We start from the raw sequence: 20,156 nt of genomic DNA, 5'->3' as shown, positions 1-20,156 counted from the left end.
GACGCTGGTAATTATCCGTACCGACGCCAACGTTGCTTATAGGAGCTCTGGTACCGCTTCGCTTTCCTCGCCGCTTCTACTGACAATGATGGATGCCACCTCAGCCGATTCATCATCTCACTTTCACGAGAATTCTCTACGCCGCGTCGACAATCGTTTACGATTTTTCTACCCCGTCTCCTTAAAATCGCCCAGTGATTTGCGCTAATTGAACTAGCAAAATAATTAAAAGGAGATCGACTGTACTCTTGCTGATAAAATCTCGATGAAGCTGCATTCGAGTAGGATTTCTATAGTTTTGGTTATACATTGATTGGTCAAAGGGCTGTGATAAGTTAAGGGAATTAAATCGTTTACTATTTTATATTATTCAAATGACGAAATAATAAAATAAAATTATTGGCTATATTTTTAGAGTTGAAACCCGAATGAAGAAGCATTGGTATAGAATCATCTATAGTTTTTTGATTGCGCATTGTGGCGAAAGGGCTGTTTTTCTGAAATCGTCGATGAATTTATAGGAATCGAATGATGAAAATAATTAAATAGAAACCGACCATATATATAGCGTTAAAATTTGGTTGGAGCACTATTTGCGTATAGGATTATCCATAGTTTTGGTTAGGTATTATCGAAAGCGCTCTGAGAAGATAAGAGGATAACCGGAACAAAACAAGCGTCGCGTCGCGTCGCGTCGCGTTGGATTAGGAAGTGCTTGCTGTGTATCATTGGAAAGCAGAATTCTCTCGTGCTATATATAGTTTACACGTGAGAGCTTCCTCAGGATTCCCAAAGGATCCACTGGAGATCTTCCAGAAACCCCTTTCTCTCCCTCTACTATACCGAGCTTCTTACCTTTACTTATTTTAACAGCAAAACTATAAATTTTTCCATCTCGACTAGAGAATATTTTACTAATATTTGCTCCTATATATATATATATATATAACTATCGCCATTTAAGAACCTCAACTGCTCTTAACCCTTTGCAAGAATTCTAACGGACAATGCAGAAAAGTTCGCCAGCTGCTCTCGTTCGGTCAATAAAGTGCAAGAAACGGAACACGCTGAATCGTGATTTTTATTGTCAAGCCGCTTAATATATCGTAGTTTCCAACTATCGTGGAACTATCGAACACGCCAACCCTCTGTTTTTCTTTCGAATTTGTCGAAACCTCGTTCTCTTGTCATCAAAATGTAATTCTCAACTTGAGCCGAGCAGATCCTTTTTTTCCATAGAATTTCTGCTGCAAATTTATCAGAGCATTCAAGCTGTTTCATTCGTTTTAGCGAAAAGAATTTTTCGTAATTTTTCCATATCTATAGAAGGAACGTAAGGGAAAAACAAAGAGGTACCTAGTATCGGAGGAAGGAAGGAAGGAAGGAAGGAAGAGAAGTGGAATAGTGGAATGGTGGATGGTTCCTTCCGAATCTTTGAAACTCGATAAGGCTCGAGGAAATCGAGGTCCTGAGAATCCTATAGAATCTGAAAGAGACTATCGTCCCGGCATTTATATGCACGCACGACTTCCTCTTGTGAACTTTGAAAAGCATTTCGTCGCACTTATGGTAGAGCGAAAGAGGACTTACAACTGCCGATAATCGTAAAAATCAAGCCTGATGGAACTGCTTGGCAGTAAACTAGATTTCCCGTTAATCGAATATTCCAACGTACAGTTTTGATTTTGCCAAAATGGAAAATTATTCCATCCGACTGCTGCTGGGGCTCTCTATCAATAATGGAAAAGTAAGATGCAAGTCCTGAAAAGCTAATGATCTTCCGGAAAGTTTTAGATTCTGATCGATGTGACCATAATTCACGGTCGATTAGAAAACCCGAGCACGCGTCTTCCACGTTTTCCCCCATTGATTCCTGACTCTCTATGTGGCGCTTTCCCACGGGAATCGAAACCGAACATTTTGCAGGATAACTCAAAGTGGAAAATATCCGCTAGCTTATATTCTTCTCTTTCCGACTGCTAATAATATTTCATATCTACTACTTTGTCATTCAAATTCGTCCGCGTATAATTTAACTTTTCTTTTCGATCGCAAACTTATAATTGCTTGGCAGAGAAATTATACGGTAGCTTTGTAAAGGTTTAATTAATTAATTGATGGATGAATATTGGAGCATAGCTATATATATATATATATATATATATATATATAGAACAAAGAAGCTTGATTTCATATCGACGGGCTCCCCGAATAGCGCGTTTTGGAAAACGCTCGAGGCCCGTGGGCGGTCCCTTTATGATGATTAATTGATCTGATAGGTTAATTAACCTGCAGCCAGTCTGGTTTCATTACGTCTCCCGCCCCTTGACCGCTGGCTATGCCGAGAATTTGAGTGAAATTCCTGTCGGCAATTGCGCGAAGCGAATACTAAACGCTCTGCGAATTAATAACGAATTTTTCCCTTAAAATTCCTCCATTTGCTCGGTGGATAACAATTACCTAGGAGGAATCCCTTTTACCGACCGAGCAGCTGCGAAATAGCCTTAATTATTTTTTTCCCCCTCGACACACAAGCAGGTCAGCAATTTTAAATTCGAGCGAGCAGCGGTGGAAATTGGGTCCTGGAAAAGAGTATTGGTGAGATTTTCCGGAAAATTTATTTATTTCTCGGCCCGATGTAATTGCGAGTCGTTAACAACGTTACTTAAATGGGATACTGTTCCCGAACTAAAGTTCCACAACTTTTTCTAGACTCCCGTTTATTCCGAGTTTCTCGTTTCAACTTTTCGCTCGGTTATTTCGAATAAACGATATTAGGGGAAAGGCGTGATAATAAATAAACTGATGAACTTTATTGTGCAACCTTAATCCCCTAGAGTAATTACCGATTCTCCACGATAATTAGCTCTCTCTCCATGTATTAACAAATTTTTCTCTGTTGCAGGTTGGTAAATTTCACACGGGTCCATTATTATTGTCAAACAAAGTCTCCAGCTTTCAGTAAGTCGATCTTTCTCATCATTGACTCTTAAGATTTCGCGCTATTTTAAATGTATTGATTTCTTCGACTTGCTTTCAATATTTTTCACGATCGCTGCTTTTCTACGTGGCTGCTCTCGTTTTCTCTGATCTATCCGATACATGGATATCATTGAATATCATCCATCCCTCTACCCCACCCCCTCACCACCTTTCCTTTCTATTCCTCCCCCAGTGCTATCGCTTTTCTGTGGTAACGCCTGTCAAAGTAATAACGAAACCAGATTTGCTGCCTGCCACTCACCGCTTTTTTCTCCCGGAAGCAAAAAGGTCCAACGAGAAATAAGAGTTTGAACATTCCGGTAAAGTTCGGAAAATTCGGACAAAAAATTGATCTGGAAATAGAAATCGTGGAGAGAAAGGTTTGGGAAGGATCGATGTGCTCTCGCTATAAATCGAGGTATAAATTGTTCGAACGAGAGGAACGATGAACGGAAGCATGGGAATAAAAATAGCGAGGAAATGAAAAATTATGAAAATTATGTGGAGGAGTAAATTCATCGGTGTGTGACGTAGCGCAAAGTGCGCATGTGACGTTTCTTCCCCTTCTACCGGCTGGTTAGCGAAGAGAGGAGAGAGAGAGAGGTTGTGCGAATGGATCTCTTTTCACCCCACCACCCTCCGTCTCTCTCGTTCTCTCTGTCCTCCTATCTCTCTCTCTCTCTCCCTTTCTGTCCTGTCAGTGGCCCGTGAACCGCCAGTGGAGTAGCACGTATGTGTTTCCGTTTACTCCAATGCAGTTTTGCTGCCGGCACGCGACACTTCCGCTGAAGAATTCTTTCCAAATGAATCGAGGCACAGTGAAATAAAATGACACTCTCATTCGACGCTTCAACTTCAGCTTTGAATTTTATTTTTTCATCCAAAGTGAAGTGACAAGTTTATACAAAATTTCTTTCTTATTGGAAAAAATAATAACAAAGAAGAACGGTTACACACGTATTCGTTTATTTTTTTTAAACGCTAGTCTAAAGTTTTGTTGTTATGGTATACTGTTCGTACGTATCATGTAGCTTTTTTTTGACACTCGATGACTACCAGGTCTGTTTTGTGGTTTCTGACTACTGACAACAGTATAGCTTTCTGCAACTGGTAATTATGTTTGTTCTTAGGAATTAAAATTGTCGAATAATCAAGTTTCTTGTTAAATAATATAAGAAGAAAAATCTTAAAGGTACACACACACACACACGTTTCGTAGCTCGTTTCTTTGATATTTACTGGATATTAGGTCAGTTTTGTGATGTCTGATTACTGACTTTGTATAAATCTCTACCACTGATAATTATATTTGGTTGTGGGAATCAAAGTCCAGCAATAAATTAATTTCTTTGTTAAACAAAAACAATAACAAATATTTTAAAGGTGCATAATTCATAGCTCGTTTTTCTTTGATGTTACTTGCTGCCTTTGTTTCTACAGCATTTGACTATTGACTGTATACCTGTTTGCTCTGCTAATCATGTTTATTTGTGGGGATTGAAGTTTGACAAAAAATCAAATTTCTTTCTAGGTAAAAGAATAATAACAGAACCCCCCCCCCCCCTCAAGAGGTAAATATCTGATACTCGTTTCTTTAATATTTGCTGCTACATTTGTTAAGTGGTATCTCATTACTAGTATCAACTCTCCACCATTATTGATTATATTGGCTCCTGGAGATTAAAATTGACGAAATATCAAATTACTTACTAAAAACCAAAAAATATACCAAAAATACAATGGATTATTATTTTTGTATTTAAAAATTCACGTTTCTTTAGATGTTGTCTAAAGTTTTATTGTTACAGTTTAGTGTACATATTTTCTAGCTCGTTTCTTTGACATTTGCTGGCTACCAGGTCTGTTTGTATGGCATCTGACTACCGACTGTAGCTGTTTACCCCTGCTAATCATATTTGCTCGTGGAGACTGAAGTGGCCTTGTGTTTGCCGTCCTAAGAAATCCTTTCGAGCGTATTGAACGTGGGACTGCAATCTTGATAATTAAATGTCATTCCGGCATAGCGAAGGAAGAAAAGCGTTTCGACAAACAGCATCGATATTAAAGCTGCACCACGTGCTCCGCTTGTTTATTGAAATTTCAAGGTGCTCTAGATACCGAGAGGAAAAAACGATCCCTTTCAGTTGACGGAACGGTGTGAAAGTCCAAGCAGAACGACGCGATCGATAAAAAATATAATACAATAGCCAGCAAAAATCAATATTCCAATTCTTTCCAATAGAAACGTCAATCTTGTACAGTTGTAAAACGAGCATAAGGATAAACTATAGAATAACATTTTCTCGTAGGGCGAGCTTTGTTAAATTTTTGTAAATTGAATTAATGAAAGTAGAAAAAATTAGATGAATGTCTGAGTAATGTTGGTGATAATTTTCTTATTTTGCTCCATATAGCAACACGCGAAATGGTCTATAAAAGATAACCGTGCGAGATAAGCAATGCCATAATGGGCCACGTTATCATCCCTTAGCAATAATTTACCAGTCTTCTCCAGTCGATTAGTCGAAAATGAAATAAAAGCCACAATCAGGGTAGCCACGTAAATGCTTATTTGCACTCTAATCGTGCAGGATGGCCAAAGTCGATTATCCCCCCACCTCTCTCTCTCTCTCTCTCTCTCTATTCTGGTCTCTCGACTCTTCTCTGCAATAACGAGCCAGAGTTATATTTCGCGATAATCTCACGTAATTATTTGCTCGCACGAAACTCCCGATAGGACCTTATCGCCATATAAATGGTCATGGTCTCCTTTATTCGTCACTCCAGTCACTTTCTGGCTACCTGATGACTCTGTTTGTCCAATTTAACCTTATCCAGTTACCACTTGATTCATCCAGCCCAATCTCTTATCATTTCTTAATGATATTTCTGTTTTCTCTTGGAAAAAATCACACCGAAAGGTCTCATAAAGCAATGTATGACGTAACATTGGGGGAAATTAACAGTAATTGTCTATCATATAAATGGTCAAGGTCTTCTTTTATTGGTCATTGCAATCAGCGTTTGACTACCTGATGAGTCTGTCTAATATAACCTTAATTAGTTTCCACTTGATCCATCTAGATTAATCTTTTACAATTTGTTAATCATATTTCTGTTTTTTCATGGAGAAAATCAGTTTTTCCTCTGGGAACGAGGACCAGCTAGAAAGCTCTCATAAAGCAACGTGTGACGCACGTTGCGAATTAACGGCAACTGTATACTACACTTGTGAAATCGCAACGAAAGCCAATTAAAACGCGCAGGCTTTGAAATTCTCTTTTAATGGCTGTGCCAGTCGCTTTGAAAAAATGAGAGCTTTTCGTAGGAGTATCGTTGGTTTTCGAGTACAATTAACAAGAGGAAACAAAGGGAATGTAAAACAGCGAGTATCAAACGTTTAATTCCTTTTTAACAAAAAGCTTGTTATTTTAAGTCAGGTAATTTTAAACATTCCTTTGGCTGAAAAACTTATCAAGGAAGGCATATAGAATCGTGTTATTTGACTATACATTTATGCATTTACTATATATTATCATACTGAATAAAATCTTGAAGCATTAATTTTAAAAAAACGTATAAAATAGCGAGTATCGTTGGTTTAATTAATCTTTAACGCAACAATTTTAATTTTATTTATTGTAAACTTTGAACATTTTATTTAACGGGAAAAGTATTGGTTGATTTTAATTACATACATGGGAAGAAAATAAGGAAAATAAAACGTAAAATGTTGCGAGCATCATTTGTTTAATTAATTTTTAACGAAATTATTTCATTGTTAGCTTACGTAATCCTTCAACGTTCTTTTTAACGGGAAAAGTATTGATCGGTTTAGAGGTACATGGAAGAAATCTGTAAATTGGCAGACAAAAGCAAGAAGAGAGAATGTATTCTATGATAGACGTCTGATTGGCCGTTGATAAAAGGAGAGCGGTGAAGTGGGTGGGAGTAAAGGTTAGATTAATTGAGGTTTTTTTCTGTCGAACACGTGGCTATTCGTTGAACGGCGAAATGAAGCTGCTGGCTAGCTCTCGTGTCGATCTTTGTCTGGCTCAGCCCAATGGGACGAGCTTTATCTAAAAGCTCCGATCAAGGCTTAATTGAAAATGGACTGGGCGCCATTGGAAACTGATGTCAGCAGTACTATCGATCATCGACACCTTCGCATTTTATTTATACACCCACTTTTCCTTACTCCTTTTCCATTATTTACTCTTTCAGACTGGTAGCGAAGATAATAGGAAAGACAAATTTCCCGTACATAATTAACTAAAAATTATATAATTGAATATTCGTATACGTTTGAATCAACGAGCAAATGTAAATTGCGTCGAGAAGTTTGCAATGTGTGTTTTTAACATTTTTTCTCTTCTCTCCTTTTATCCTACACGTGCCAGTACGATATCGCATAATACACGTGGTATCCTTATTAGAGAAGAGCAATTAAAATCACGTATACGTACACTGTACACTACATATATTTAAATACCAAAAATCCCTTCGCGATAAAACGGCCCCGCATGTTTTTTCCTAGCACGACTCAATTAATTCGCAACGAGCTTCGCTTTTTCCGCCTGACGGAAAATTGCGCGGGAAAATTCGGCAAACCCCCGAGGATACATTGAAAGAATAGAGTGGGCCAACAGTAGGGAATAAACTTATTCCACTGCTCGATCGAATTAAAACGGTAAAATTGGCTGAATAACGGACGAAAGTATCGCGTTTAAAGAATTCGCTTAGCGGTACAGGAATGGATAATTAGGGGAAGAGGGAGAAAAAATTGGAAAAGCTTGAATTTAATTATACCGGGAGTTAATGGGATAAATAATGGGCTGTTTATATACAGTAGTGGAGTTGGCGTATAAGAACGAATATTATTCTTCGATTAACGGGTACAATTTCAAAGAAAAACAGTGTCTCGATGTTTCTGCTGGAGATCATAGCTTAAAAATATCCTCGACCAGAAATAGTGCATGTACTACCAGTCTGGACCCTCCCCCCCCCCCCCCTTCATGTCAAGCTTTTGCTGTACATTCGCGTTTACAGAGGACTCTTCTCGTCTGTCTCTATAATAACTCTCGCCGTGCTTCTTTTTGAACCTGCACACAACCTTTCATCCACATACTTTTCATCCTTCTTGCACTACTTTACGGACTTGTTTTGTTTTTCGACTCCACAGCTTTTTCTAGGAACTCGTCCGTTCGTTGTTTACGTTTGATCAAACTTTTTTTTCGATATTCTTCTTGTTTACGTCTGCGTGTAGCGTTACACGCGAGTAAGAGTTTTGTGAATCCTAACGGCGAGCGAGCGAGCGATCGGGAATCGCGGGACTGAAAAGTTCGAAAAGCACACCGGTAAAAAGACAAAGTGTCGGTTCTCAGGCGACTCTCGGGCGTAATTTATACGTTGGTTAAAATAGTCCGCACGTTAAAATGAGAGATATATCCTCTCCAGCGGGCTGGCGAGTCTCGCTGTGCTCGCGCTCGTATATCTGCTGCCCCCCCCCCCCGTTCTCTCTCTCTCTCTCTTTCTGTTATTCTTTTTTTTTCTCCTTTTCGACCAGCTACTACACGTGACGTTTGTCGTTGCTTCCATTACGGGTTTCGCGTTTGCTTTTATACGTAACCGACACGCGACCACGGCTATTATTTTCCCTCAAACCGATCGATAATCTTATACTACCTCCTTCTCCCTCCCCCCCCCCCTCCCCCTCCCCCTCACTCCACCCAGTCCATTAAACACACGCTGCTATATACGTTTTTCCTTTGCCTCCTTCCTTGACATTACTGCATATAGCCTACCTTCCTTCTCTGAATTCCAACACTCTTAATCTTCTAAAATGAAATAAAAAAATAGAAAAGTAAAAACATCTGAAAATTATTCAATATATTTTTTAAAGAGTAGCGTTTTGAATGAATGTAAATGGTTAATGGGGTTCGCCTAGTTGATTATATTTTCTGTGTTAAATTTTTGATGAAACAAACACTCTATAGGTTATTGACATAGTTTTGGTTAGGTATTATTGAAGGACTTTGAAAAAATAATGTTATGAAATTGAATACTCGCGCACATGTTTGCTAATTTCAGATATAAAATAATTAACAGGAAATCAAGCGGGGCTATATTTTCAATTTTGAAATCTTGATGGAACAATACTGAGTTTTGGAGGTTTATTTATATGTTTTATTTGGTACCGTGGAAAAAGGGCTATAAAAAATGTATAAAACTGTCTACCTATATTAATTTTTACAAATCTAAAGACGAAAATTATTAATTAAAATCAACTATATTATTTATTTTAAAATTTCGATGAAAAAACACTGAATTTTAAGTTGTCCATACTTTCGATTTAGTATTTTCTAATGGCCTATTAAAGGGATAACCGCAAGGAGAAAAAAAAATTCCGTGATTACAAAGACTAAGTTGAACTGTTATTGATCGATGGAACTCTTCAAGCGTGAACAAAGGTATTGGCGGTGTTAAAATTTGAACGAACAGTATTGTTGTAAGACTGTTCAGAATTTGAATAAAGTATTATCGAAAAGGCTGTGAAAAAATAAGAGAATAAGTAAAAAAAAAAGGACCCGTGATTAGGCTTATCAAGGTGAATAGTAGTTGTAGTCAGTGGGACTCGTCGAGTGTGACGCGATAATCGAATTGAAAAAAGAACAACAAATGGTGCAACCCGTACACACGGAGAACAACAACTCCGCGCTGGACATGGAGTCCCTCGAGGAGATGCTTCGCAAGGTAAATTCCAATTTTTTCTCCCTTCCACTTTATTTTCCAACAAAAGAAACAATTCAACCCGTGAGACACGTTAATTATCCTCGTTAAGAATTCTAAATCGGTGCATCATTGCTGATGTGCGAATTTTATCACTTGTGCGCTAAGTGAATCACCGTCTGACTCATATTCGTTCCTGGAAGCTGCGATAATAATTCCATCCCTAAATTCAATTACGTCCTGCATTAATAGGCTCGAATCGAGGCTGAATTTCATGTAAATAATTTATTTATTCAATCAATTTTGAAAAACAATCGAACGAATAACGAAATTCTTCATGTTTTTCAAAATTCAATGAAAAAATATCATTTCCTCACTGAAGCATAAACAAGATTCGAATTAAACAATTTTCGACCCCGCATAACTTTTCATATAATGTTGAGATTAAAAAATGGTATATGAAGTTTTTTCTTACAATTAGTCGTACTATCCAAATTTCTACCTTTGGCGAAAGTGAATGTTGCACCCTGTATAAATGAATTTTTCAGTTTATCGCTTAAAAAAGGATTGATCAAACATTAAAAACCTTTTAATCGGACCACCTTTCTTATACTATTACAGCAATCCATTGATCAGATTTCACCAGTATGTTCATAGAACCCTAATAAAAATCATCGAATGAAATAATGTTCAAGAGCCTGTAACTTTTACAATGACGTTTAGATTAAAAAATGGTATAAGAAGTTTTTTTTTACAATTACTCGTAGAATCGAAGTTTGTAGCTTTGGTGAAAGTGAACGGTGCACCCTGTATAAACGGATTTTTGTAGCCACCGCTTCCGGTAATGTATTCCGTTAGGTGGTGCTGAATGGACCACTTAGCGAGCGTTCCACACACGAACGTATCGCTTTTTTCGCAGTAGCACCAAGAAGGGTCAGCTATAGAAGTGGCTCGCAGGGATGTGAAAAGGGGTTCTCCAATTCGCTAATAATTCGCTAATGGTCGATTCAGCGAAAAGTCCCCATTGGAATTTTTTCCAGCCACTTTACTGGTTCCACCCTCAACTCTCCAGACCACTTACCATCCTTTATCCTTACTGAAATCCGCACGTCTCGCTAATCCTGCCAATCCAGGAAATTGCAGGCTGAAAAAAAGTTGGACTCGTGCTCTTCTCTTCGGGATCGTCCAACGCTCATCGGGAGCGAATTATTAAACGAGTGCGAATATGGGACGAGTATTTTTGGCCAGGAATAATATATACGAGCATTATAGTGCAGCGATGCTAAATTGGTGAGACGAGTTCATCGGGGCGCAGCTAGCAAACCGAAGCGGTTAATGTGGCTCGAATTTGCAACGCGGCTCGATCCGTTTTAGCAAAACGCATCTACCGGAAAGTAATGCCTAAATATAACGCGCGTGGCTATCCATTACCCGGACGGACGGACGGACGAATAGCACCGAGAGAGTACCGAGAAGGGCTAAAGGTATAACTTGGTGCCATTTGTCCAGGAAAATGGAGCAGTTAATTGTCCCCGCGTTGCCGTGTAATTACCATTGTCGTGAGAGATAACGCTCTTTCCTATCTTTCCTACTTTCCTAATTGACGTTATAATTACTGCTGCAATTAATAGCTCTCATAATTAAGTTGCTGGGCTGCTAGCTATATCTGTAATGTATAAATATTGGTATATACGAATCGCGAGGGTGTATAAGACGAAAGGTCGGTCGTCGATTACGATTGGCACTTGTATGTGTGTGAGACTCTGGGACGCCGTGCATTACGAGACGACACAACGACAGGTTGTGAGAATATGTAGCAATATGGCATCTGTTATTAATTAATTGTCGGTTAAATATACCTTTTGCAAATGCGTGTGTAATTGTACATTCTCATTTTATCGTCATTGTGTTGTGGTGCATACTATTAGTTCTGTCGATGAGACGATTGGCATTTGCATATGCGAGAAAATGGAATTAAAAACGGCACGAGTTCTATTGATTAAATTCCAAACGATTGTTATATTCGTTACAGTGATACCCTCGTTCAGTATGTAATTTAATCCACGTACGCTTGTGTTCGCGTGTTTTTGAATCCCTAGAAGAAAAAATGAAAACGAACAAACGTGCGTTGACAGAAAAAAACGAAACTCTTTGCTCAATTCGAACTTTGTCGTTGTTGTGTTTTTCAAAATGTCCAGATCGATAAGATCTACACTGCATCGTCTGAATTATATCTATATATATATATATATATTAACTTGACAAGAAAATCATTTTTATTTATTCATATATATAGATATATAACAAACACAAATTAGAAACCACTTTCCTGTCAATTGAAAGCAATGATGTTAAAAGAGAAAAAATATTAAAGAGCGATGATAAGATGGAAAGTATGTCGATTGGTCGTTGGTACTTGTAACTGTGAAGGACGTGAGATTTTTCGAGGGCGAAAGCGTCGCTTGGAAACAACGGCTGTAGGTCGATTTTTCTCTGGATCGTTTGAGACGTCAGAAACGCCACTTGGAGAAATATCTCATTGCGGTGAAAATTAACGAGCGGTGCTCGCGCGAGCCATAGACGATGATAAACTTTTCTTGGTCTCGTCTACCGTCCCTTTTTCACTTTACACACTTTCACCCTAAGCCCTCTCTCCCTTTGGGAAAAGCTTCTTCGCAATCCCCCTTTGTTGCAACTCCCCACAAAGAAGAGGAAGAAGAATCAGCAACAGAAAACGCTAATGAAAAACAGCAGAAACAACGCGTGCCAGCGGATCAAAGTGGATTGCTTTGAGGCAAAGATTAACTAGCATGATAAAGCACTGCTTAATATTCTCTCGGAGAGATACTATTATATATATATATATATATATATATATATATATATATATATTTCTGTTGGAAGAAAAATCTAATTAAACAGCTTCTTTTTCATCAAGCTCGCAATAAATTCTGATTCTGACTCAATGAAGGACTGATGTGTTGGGAAATATTTCAAGAGCTTTTCCCAGATAGTCGATGGCACATCGATATATATATATATAATAAGACTATAACGGGGCCTGCCAACTTCACTTTTCTCTCTTCTTTCTCCAACTGAGTGCTAAGCCCTCCAAGTGAATCCAACTCGACTCTCCACACGGACCAGCGAGCCCTTTAAAGATATCCCGCGCTGTCTCTGATAGAAACCGATTATACGACGCGATACTCGCTTTCTTTACAGACAAACTTTCATGCTATCCCCATTGAAAGGATCAGAAATTGTAAAATTTTTGTCATGAATTTTACTGAGTTGGTGAATTTTTTTGAAAATAGTTCTTGAATCCAGTAAATACATAAGAGATATTCTTATTTTTATTGAAAAATTTAAAAATAATAAATTTCACCAGTTCGAAGAATTTATTTTGAAAACAATTGTCGTATTCGTTAAAAAATAATTCATAAAACTACCAAACTATTTTGTTTATATAGAAAAAATTCAGATATATTGAATTGCTTGATCACGAATTTGACCAAAAGTAGAAGTTTGTTTAAAAAACAATCGTCGTGTTCGGTAAATAAATAAGAAATAAAACAAGGTATTTTACAGTAATAAAAAAAAAATGCGGAAAATATTAATCTTTCCATGACGAGTATTACCAAATGGATGAATTCATCCCGAAACCAATATCGCTCGGTACAGAAAGTAAATAAATAAATAAGCAAAAAACAGTTAGAAGCACGTACACATGCAGGCCCACAGAAAAAATGCAGAATTTACCATATCTTTTTACCAGGAATTTGACCGAATGGATGAATCCATTCCGAAAATGGTTGTCGGGTCCAACAAATGGATTAGAAAAAAAGCAAGCTACGCTGTTTCTGTGAGACTCGCCTACCGAGTACCGATTGCAAGTTTCTTCCTCCCCCCAATCCATTTTTATCCGTCTCCCATCGTTCTCTCTTAATCCATCAAGAAAAGACCAAAAAGCCCTAATCGTCCTACCAGCTTTCCAAGTTTTCTCTCTCCTGAAATTCCGCGTCGTCGTCCACCTTGCAATTTTCTCATAAATAATCCCCACAAATAAATCCATTTCCTCTGGTCTACCACCCTACACGCCCTATATAGTATAATATATTGTATATATATATATATATTTAATGGTAACGTTGATTCTTTACGGACCGCGAGATTTCCAATTGGAAATGACGTAGAAGCTGGAAGGTGGTAGATTAATTTAAAAATCATGCAAACTGTTTGAGTATTAACGATTTAAGAGGGAGAGGGAGAGAGATGGAGGGGAATGTGGGTTAGGAACGCAGTCTGAATCGGAATAGCAATATTTTGCTGGGAGGGAGAGAAGGAGAACCCTGGTTGTTGGAGGTCTGACTCGCGTACCACCTTCGGCCCTCGAAATAATTAATATACAAGGCACGAGAGAGTGATTTCGCGGCTTTGAGATTTCCTCGGCTGTTTCCACGTGCGAAAAGACTCGTCGACTCGACTGCTTAGCTCTTCGCCGGTATATATAGATATATACGACCTGTTGGATCGTTTACACCTCTCTCTCTCTATACATATATATATATATATGTGTGTACGCATACACATCCTTGTCCGCTTTGTTCGTGTTTTGGTTTTTTCCCATCGAAGCATTTATCGGGTACGAGAAAAGAGCAGCGAGAGATAAATTCTGAAGAATAGAGACCTCCGGTGGCTCGAGTTTCTCCAGGCAATTTCGCTCGCTGTTGACAATGAACGATCCTGTGCCGACCAAGCTGATCAGCTACGTGAGTAATCATGGCTTCGTGTACCCGTGAGATTTAATTATTCGCCCACTTGGATCGTCTCGAACGTATCGTGTCCGCGCCACGCCAACTTTCTGTCACAGACTCTCGTTCTCCCTCCCTCCCTCGCAAAATTCCTCCTCACTTAATACTATATACATATATATATCTAACCCTCCCCCCCCCCCCCCCCCATCTTTGAATATTTCAACAGTTTCCTTCCATTTCTCATTCTCGCCAATTTTCCAGAATTTTTTTCAAGCATAATGTAATTTGAAAGTTGACTGTAAAAAATAGCACGAGTGCTGGGAAAAATAGACGCGGGAGCTGAATTTTGCTGCAATTTGCTAGTGGCCCTTGAGCCGAGTCCACCGCAAATAAATGTTCTCACTGATCTCGCGGATCCAGTTACGGGATTGCACTGGGAATTGGACACGTAGCCACTGTCTCTCTCTCTCTCTCTCTCTCTCCCTCTCTCTATTTCTCGCGCGATGCAATAACAATAACGACCAAGCCAACGACAATCCACTCTCTCGAAATCCAAGAAAATTCTACAATCTCCCATTTCAAGACCCTTCGTCAATCATTACGGACGGCCAATCGTTCAATTCTCTCTCTCTCTCTCTCTCTCTTTCGTTTCATCAACCGGAATTTCGAATTCGATCGAATCACTAGGAAAGAATGAATCGATTCTTAAATGATAATGGACGGTAATGTTATGGGATTTATATCGGGTCTAGACAGAGACTGGAATGTTTTAGCGCAAGAATCACATTCCTGATGTACTCCGTTGAATAATTAACAACGATTCGATTACACATTTCTTTCAAATTGTTTTAAGTTGCTTCGTTCATCGCGATAGAGGTCGTCTTTATCGTAATATCGATTGCAATTTTTAGAATGGTTAACAATGGTGTATTTCTTTGAAATATCCATCTCTCGAATTATTATTAATCTCTGCTACGTCAGCCGATACTATAGATCATGTATGTCGTTAAATCAAATGTAATTTTGATAATTAATTTTGCGGTGACGAACGCTGTGATGATTAAAATTAAGAAGATTACCGTTACTACCACGTTGAATAATAATAATTAACGTATCCATATATTCTTTGATTAACAATGGTATATTTCTTTGAAAAATTTATCTCTTGATTTAAGATGCTTTGTTCACTGATGCGAGATTATATTTATCTTGATATCAACTGGAATTTCAATGATCAATATTGCGATTATGAGCACCACAATGATTAAAATTATAACGATTTACCTGCATATTATTATCAGGTTAAGTAATAACGAAGATTTCCTTAAATATATTTCTTTGAAGTAATTTTAAGTCACTGTGTTCACCGATACAAGATCGTGTTTATCGTAATATCAATTGTAATTTGGATGATTAACATTGGGATGACGAGCGCTACGATGATTAAAATTATGACGATTGCCGTTATTACCGCGTCCAGTTGGGAAAGGGTCTGGGTGAAAGGGTTGAAATTTCACGAAATCCCTCGCTGGCTCTCCTGAGGCTTGTACGTATTAATTATTCGAACGAGACGAGATCCACCATGCTGTGGCGGATCCCGCGGGAGCCTCCCCAGATTTGCCCGGGACGCGTTGCAACTTTCCAAATAGCATCCCCCTCCCTCCTCCATATCTCTTTCCTCGTAATGGTAACACGAAATCATCGAATTCACTTTTCATAAAACTTTCATTCGATTCAACATTTGCAGCCTGTTTATACATTTATTTTTTTCCAACAGGGCAAATAATGAACATTTCCCGAGATTATCTTGGGAAACAAACGTAAGCAATTTTTTGAAGATTGCGATCATTTCATTCATTAGATTTTCCATCTAAATGATGATGATCCGTAGACCGTTCAAACTGCATCATTTTTAACCGATTGTAGGGTGATGAATAGTAATGGGAAACTTATTGACACATACATTAATTCCATCGTATAAGATTCTCGATCGAAACGATGATGATTCGTAGACGCCCATTGAAAATTTCGTCTTTTTTAACCAGTTGCAGTGAGAAATAACGATGGAAGGGGTGGCAAACTCGTTGAGAAACGTACGTTTACTCGATGGTGAGATTCCCGATCGAAATGATGATGATCCCCAAATGCGATCAAACTCTGCGTACCAGTTTTACCTACGTGTAGTGATAAATAGTGACGGGAGCTGGTAGACGCAGTTGAGAAACGTGCGTTTAGCGATTCTGTCGGATAGACGAATCCTAGAACGAATGGGGAACACGTCGCTACCCCTCTATGTATATATCGTGCGCTACTACGCCTAACGCGACTCAACGGAAACGTGCGTTGTTCTATCGATTAGACACACACACTTCCGTAAAGTTAAAATTAAAACAGTCAAAGAAAAAAAAAAACAATTTTTATACAAATAGCACTGGATCGTCATCGAACGTGTCGACGCTGAAACTGATCGATGGGAAGATAAAAGAAAATTTATAAAATAAAAACTGAAATAGTTTGGATAAAGCTGATTTCTAAGTGATAAATATAAAATGTTCAAGTGTAAACATAGATGACAATAGGAATTTTGACAGTCGCAAAAAAATGTTACTCTGCAGTTACTGATCGTAGTAAGAGAGAGGTCAATCGAAAGAAAATTCTTCTACAGGTTTTATTTGTTTCGAGTGGAAAATTCATGGAGAAAATTGAAGTAGATCGGATAAAGCGAATTTCTTGGTGGAGAAGTGGTTGTCGCGTGAAATTTCCAAGTAAACATAGATGTATAAAGAGCGACGGAGACTTATTTGTTCGCGAGAGTATATTTTTCTGGAAGGTCGAATAGCTTGGGTCGGCTGGCTGGGGGAAGATAGAGAAGAGAGAGAGAGAGAGAGAGAGAGAGAGAGAGTGGAAGGTGATGGAGGGAGGGGGGTGGAAAAAGAAAGGTGTAAGCGCGGGCTAGGTATCTGCAAGCCGCGTTCAGCCCTTAGCGTAAAAGGCCAATAAAACACATGGGACGCATCTGGGTTACGAGTTTAGCACTGTAATACCTTCCTTCTTTATCCTTATCTTTACCTTTATTCTTATCCTTAAGCGATTCCACTACCTCCCCCCCCCCAACCCCCCTACTGCACTCTCAACCCCTTCTCTATTTCAGCAAACATTTTTCTACAAACATACGATCATCCTGTTAAACGATCCAAACTTTCCTTTGCAATTCGAACTTTTCGCGATTCTCGTTTGATCGGGAAACAATAAAAAAATAATAATTAACGTTTAACGATCTTTCAACCATGCATGACTTTTAAAGGCTTCGATTTGTGAGTTATTTCTTAAGCTCTAATATTGCAAAAAATTCCAATTACGCAAGGTATCCTTTTAACTCGTGCTTAATTGAAAAGTTCAGTATGAGTTTATAATTTTAAGAATAAAGTCATTGCACTTATATATATATATATTTTGCACTAACTGAAAAGTTCTGTTGGATTAAATATTCTTTAATTTGAGGCTATCTATGTATATAAAAGAAGTATCTAACGACTTTTTCTCATTGGTCGGATATCTTTTGAGCAATTCAGGAACAAGGAATTAACATGAATATTTGAAGCAAGCAATTTTGTGATTCCTACATAAATAATTTTTTCGTTAAGACATAGATAAAAAAATGTATAATAATTTTATTTAAAAAATCATAGCTGGACGTTGTATATGAATACGCCCATTTAAGTATGTCTTGATATTAATGAGTGTAAATTTAATAAATGAAATTTCATTTGATTGGAATAACGTTTCGATAGATGTGTAAACAGCAATATTTATTTGTGACTGAAAATTTGATTTTTCTCACTTTATAAAGCTTAATTCATATCGAGCATTACTCTTATTCTTCTCGCTCGAGTAAAAGAAACTCTTTTCTCCCCGAATCCTTCAAAGAAAGAATTAAATAGTTTTTCTATTTTTTCTATTAACTCGCAGCAACTAGAGTGGAGCGTTAAGAAAGGAGAGAAAGGAGAGGATACGTTTTGCGTCGAGGACTTTATCTCTGGCTAGAGATTTAGTGTAATTAGCTGTATCAGCTGGCTGGGCTAATTTGCACTAGTCTTCCTTTTTTTGGTAACAACAATTAGGTAAATCTCGGTGGGAGGAGTTGCGGCTTCCGGGCTTTTGGCGCGTTAAATAAATCCAGCACGAGGGGGACGTAAGTGGCGGGAATAAATCGCGAAAACCCATCCCTAAGCCTTCCAGCCACGTATTATACATGTAAATCCAACCTCATTCTCGAGATACCAATCTTTTGACCATTTTCTGCGCGGATTCCACGAAAATTGATAGAAATCAGTTTCCTTTATTTTGTATCTAGATACATATACTATTTACTAGGATTTTTATAATATACACACCGTGCATACATTTTTGTTTTCAAAGAGTTTGTATTTATATATATATATATATATATATATATATAGAGAGAGAGAGAGAGAGAGAGAGAGAGAGATAGAGAGACAGAGACAGAGAGAGGATGAGATAGCGAGGTCGATGGAAGTTTATTCGTCGCCCGGGTATATTTCCTCTGGTATACCAAAGTAAAGTCACATGGAAAAAAAGGGCGTGTGGAAAACATGCTTTTCGACTTGGCTCTGCACCGGCTTTTATCCAGCCGGGAAAATCCTCCTGGCGAGATTTTCCAGCGGGAAAAGTAGCGTCTGGAGAATTTCCCGGTGCCGATAAGAAGCTTTGGGAAGAAATTAAAAATTCTTTTGGAGCTTTCAAGGAGCATTGTATATACCATTTTTCAAGGCTTTTTCGAGGGAGCCGAAGTGAGGCTAGAGTGTAATTTTTCGGGGAAATTCCGGCTGATAAGCGGCTTTCGCGGGTAAACAAAAGCATTAGTGGAGCCCCTCTAAGCCGGACACGCTCCCTTTTTTCCTCGGAGTTTCGACCGGACCGAACCGACCGACCGGACCGGACTCGTCAGGAGATATTAATCCAACCCTCGCCTCGGGACGTCCCACCACCAACCATGCAACGAGCCTCCTAATTAACCTCAACGCACAATTTTTGCACAGACAAAAATCCAAAATCATTTTTAAAGACAAAACCAGCTCTATGTCTATATGTATGTATATATACTGCATGTACATACATGTGTGTCGAGGGTACAAGGATTTTCAAAATTGGCCAAGAACACTAATAACTTTTACGAGAAGGTTATATGGAAGTCTGTAACTCGCAATTTGAAATTGCAAAGTAGAGATTTGGAAAATTTTTGAAAATGATAATCATTTATATTCCCACTATGAGGATTTTTCAATATAATTTTCCAATCAGAGAAAGAAAGATATAATAATAGAAGAGGAATGGCACTGTCTCCATGGGAATTGATTGAAAAGAAAATACTGAACGATTCTACTACTATTGAGAACAAAATTATTATCATCCATTGAAATTCAACTTATTAGAATGTCAGTTAATTAATTATATCAACAGGAAAGAAATATTCAATAAAATCAATCACTTGTATTCGCATAGCAATATTTATTTGAGAATCAACAACTTTTTTTTCCAATTTATCTCATAAGCGAAAATTATTGCAAGAGATTTCAGGGATCTTTTTTTTGGCTCGAAACGGATTTGGCGAATGAACGTTTTGGACATTTTTGGAGGCGATAGTCCGTAAAGATAATCAATTATTTCCAT

The 20,156-nt window shown here is 38.1% G+C and overlaps 1 protein-coding gene across 9 annotated transcripts in view; it reads left to right on the top strand.

The window, feature by feature from the left end:
- Positions 1–20,156, top strand: part of LOC136786004 (uncharacterized protein CG43867) — a 69,380-nt gene that overhangs the window by 31,037 nt on the left and 18,187 nt on the right. The window contains exons 1-2 of one of the 9 annotated variants that reach the window (XM_066747421.1): positions 3,714–4,092; positions 9,362–9,735. The exons of 6 other annotated variants lie outside the window; for them this stretch is intronic. In XM_066747421.1, the coding sequence (XP_066603518.1) occupies positions 9,661–9,735 (75 nt within the window). In that variant the 5' untranslated portion in view covers positions 3,714–4,092; positions 9,362–9,660. Of the gene's footprint in view, positions 1–3,713; positions 4,093–9,338; positions 9,736–20,156 lie in introns of those variants that run through there. 2 more of the 9 variants (XM_066747420.1, XM_066747423.1) reach the window with 2 other exon arrangements.

This window comes from Prorops nasuta, unplaced genomic scaffold, assembly GCF_024137725.1.
Source record: "Prorops nasuta isolate Cenicafe-Biocafe unplaced genomic scaffold, Cenicafe_Pnas_1.2 PNAS00003, whole genome shotgun sequence".
NCBI lineage: Eukaryota > Metazoa > Arthropoda > Insecta > Hymenoptera > Bethylidae > Prorops > Prorops nasuta.
The sequence above is the reverse complement of the archived record's forward strand: the minus strand, read 5'-3'. Positions and strand labels throughout refer to the sequence as shown.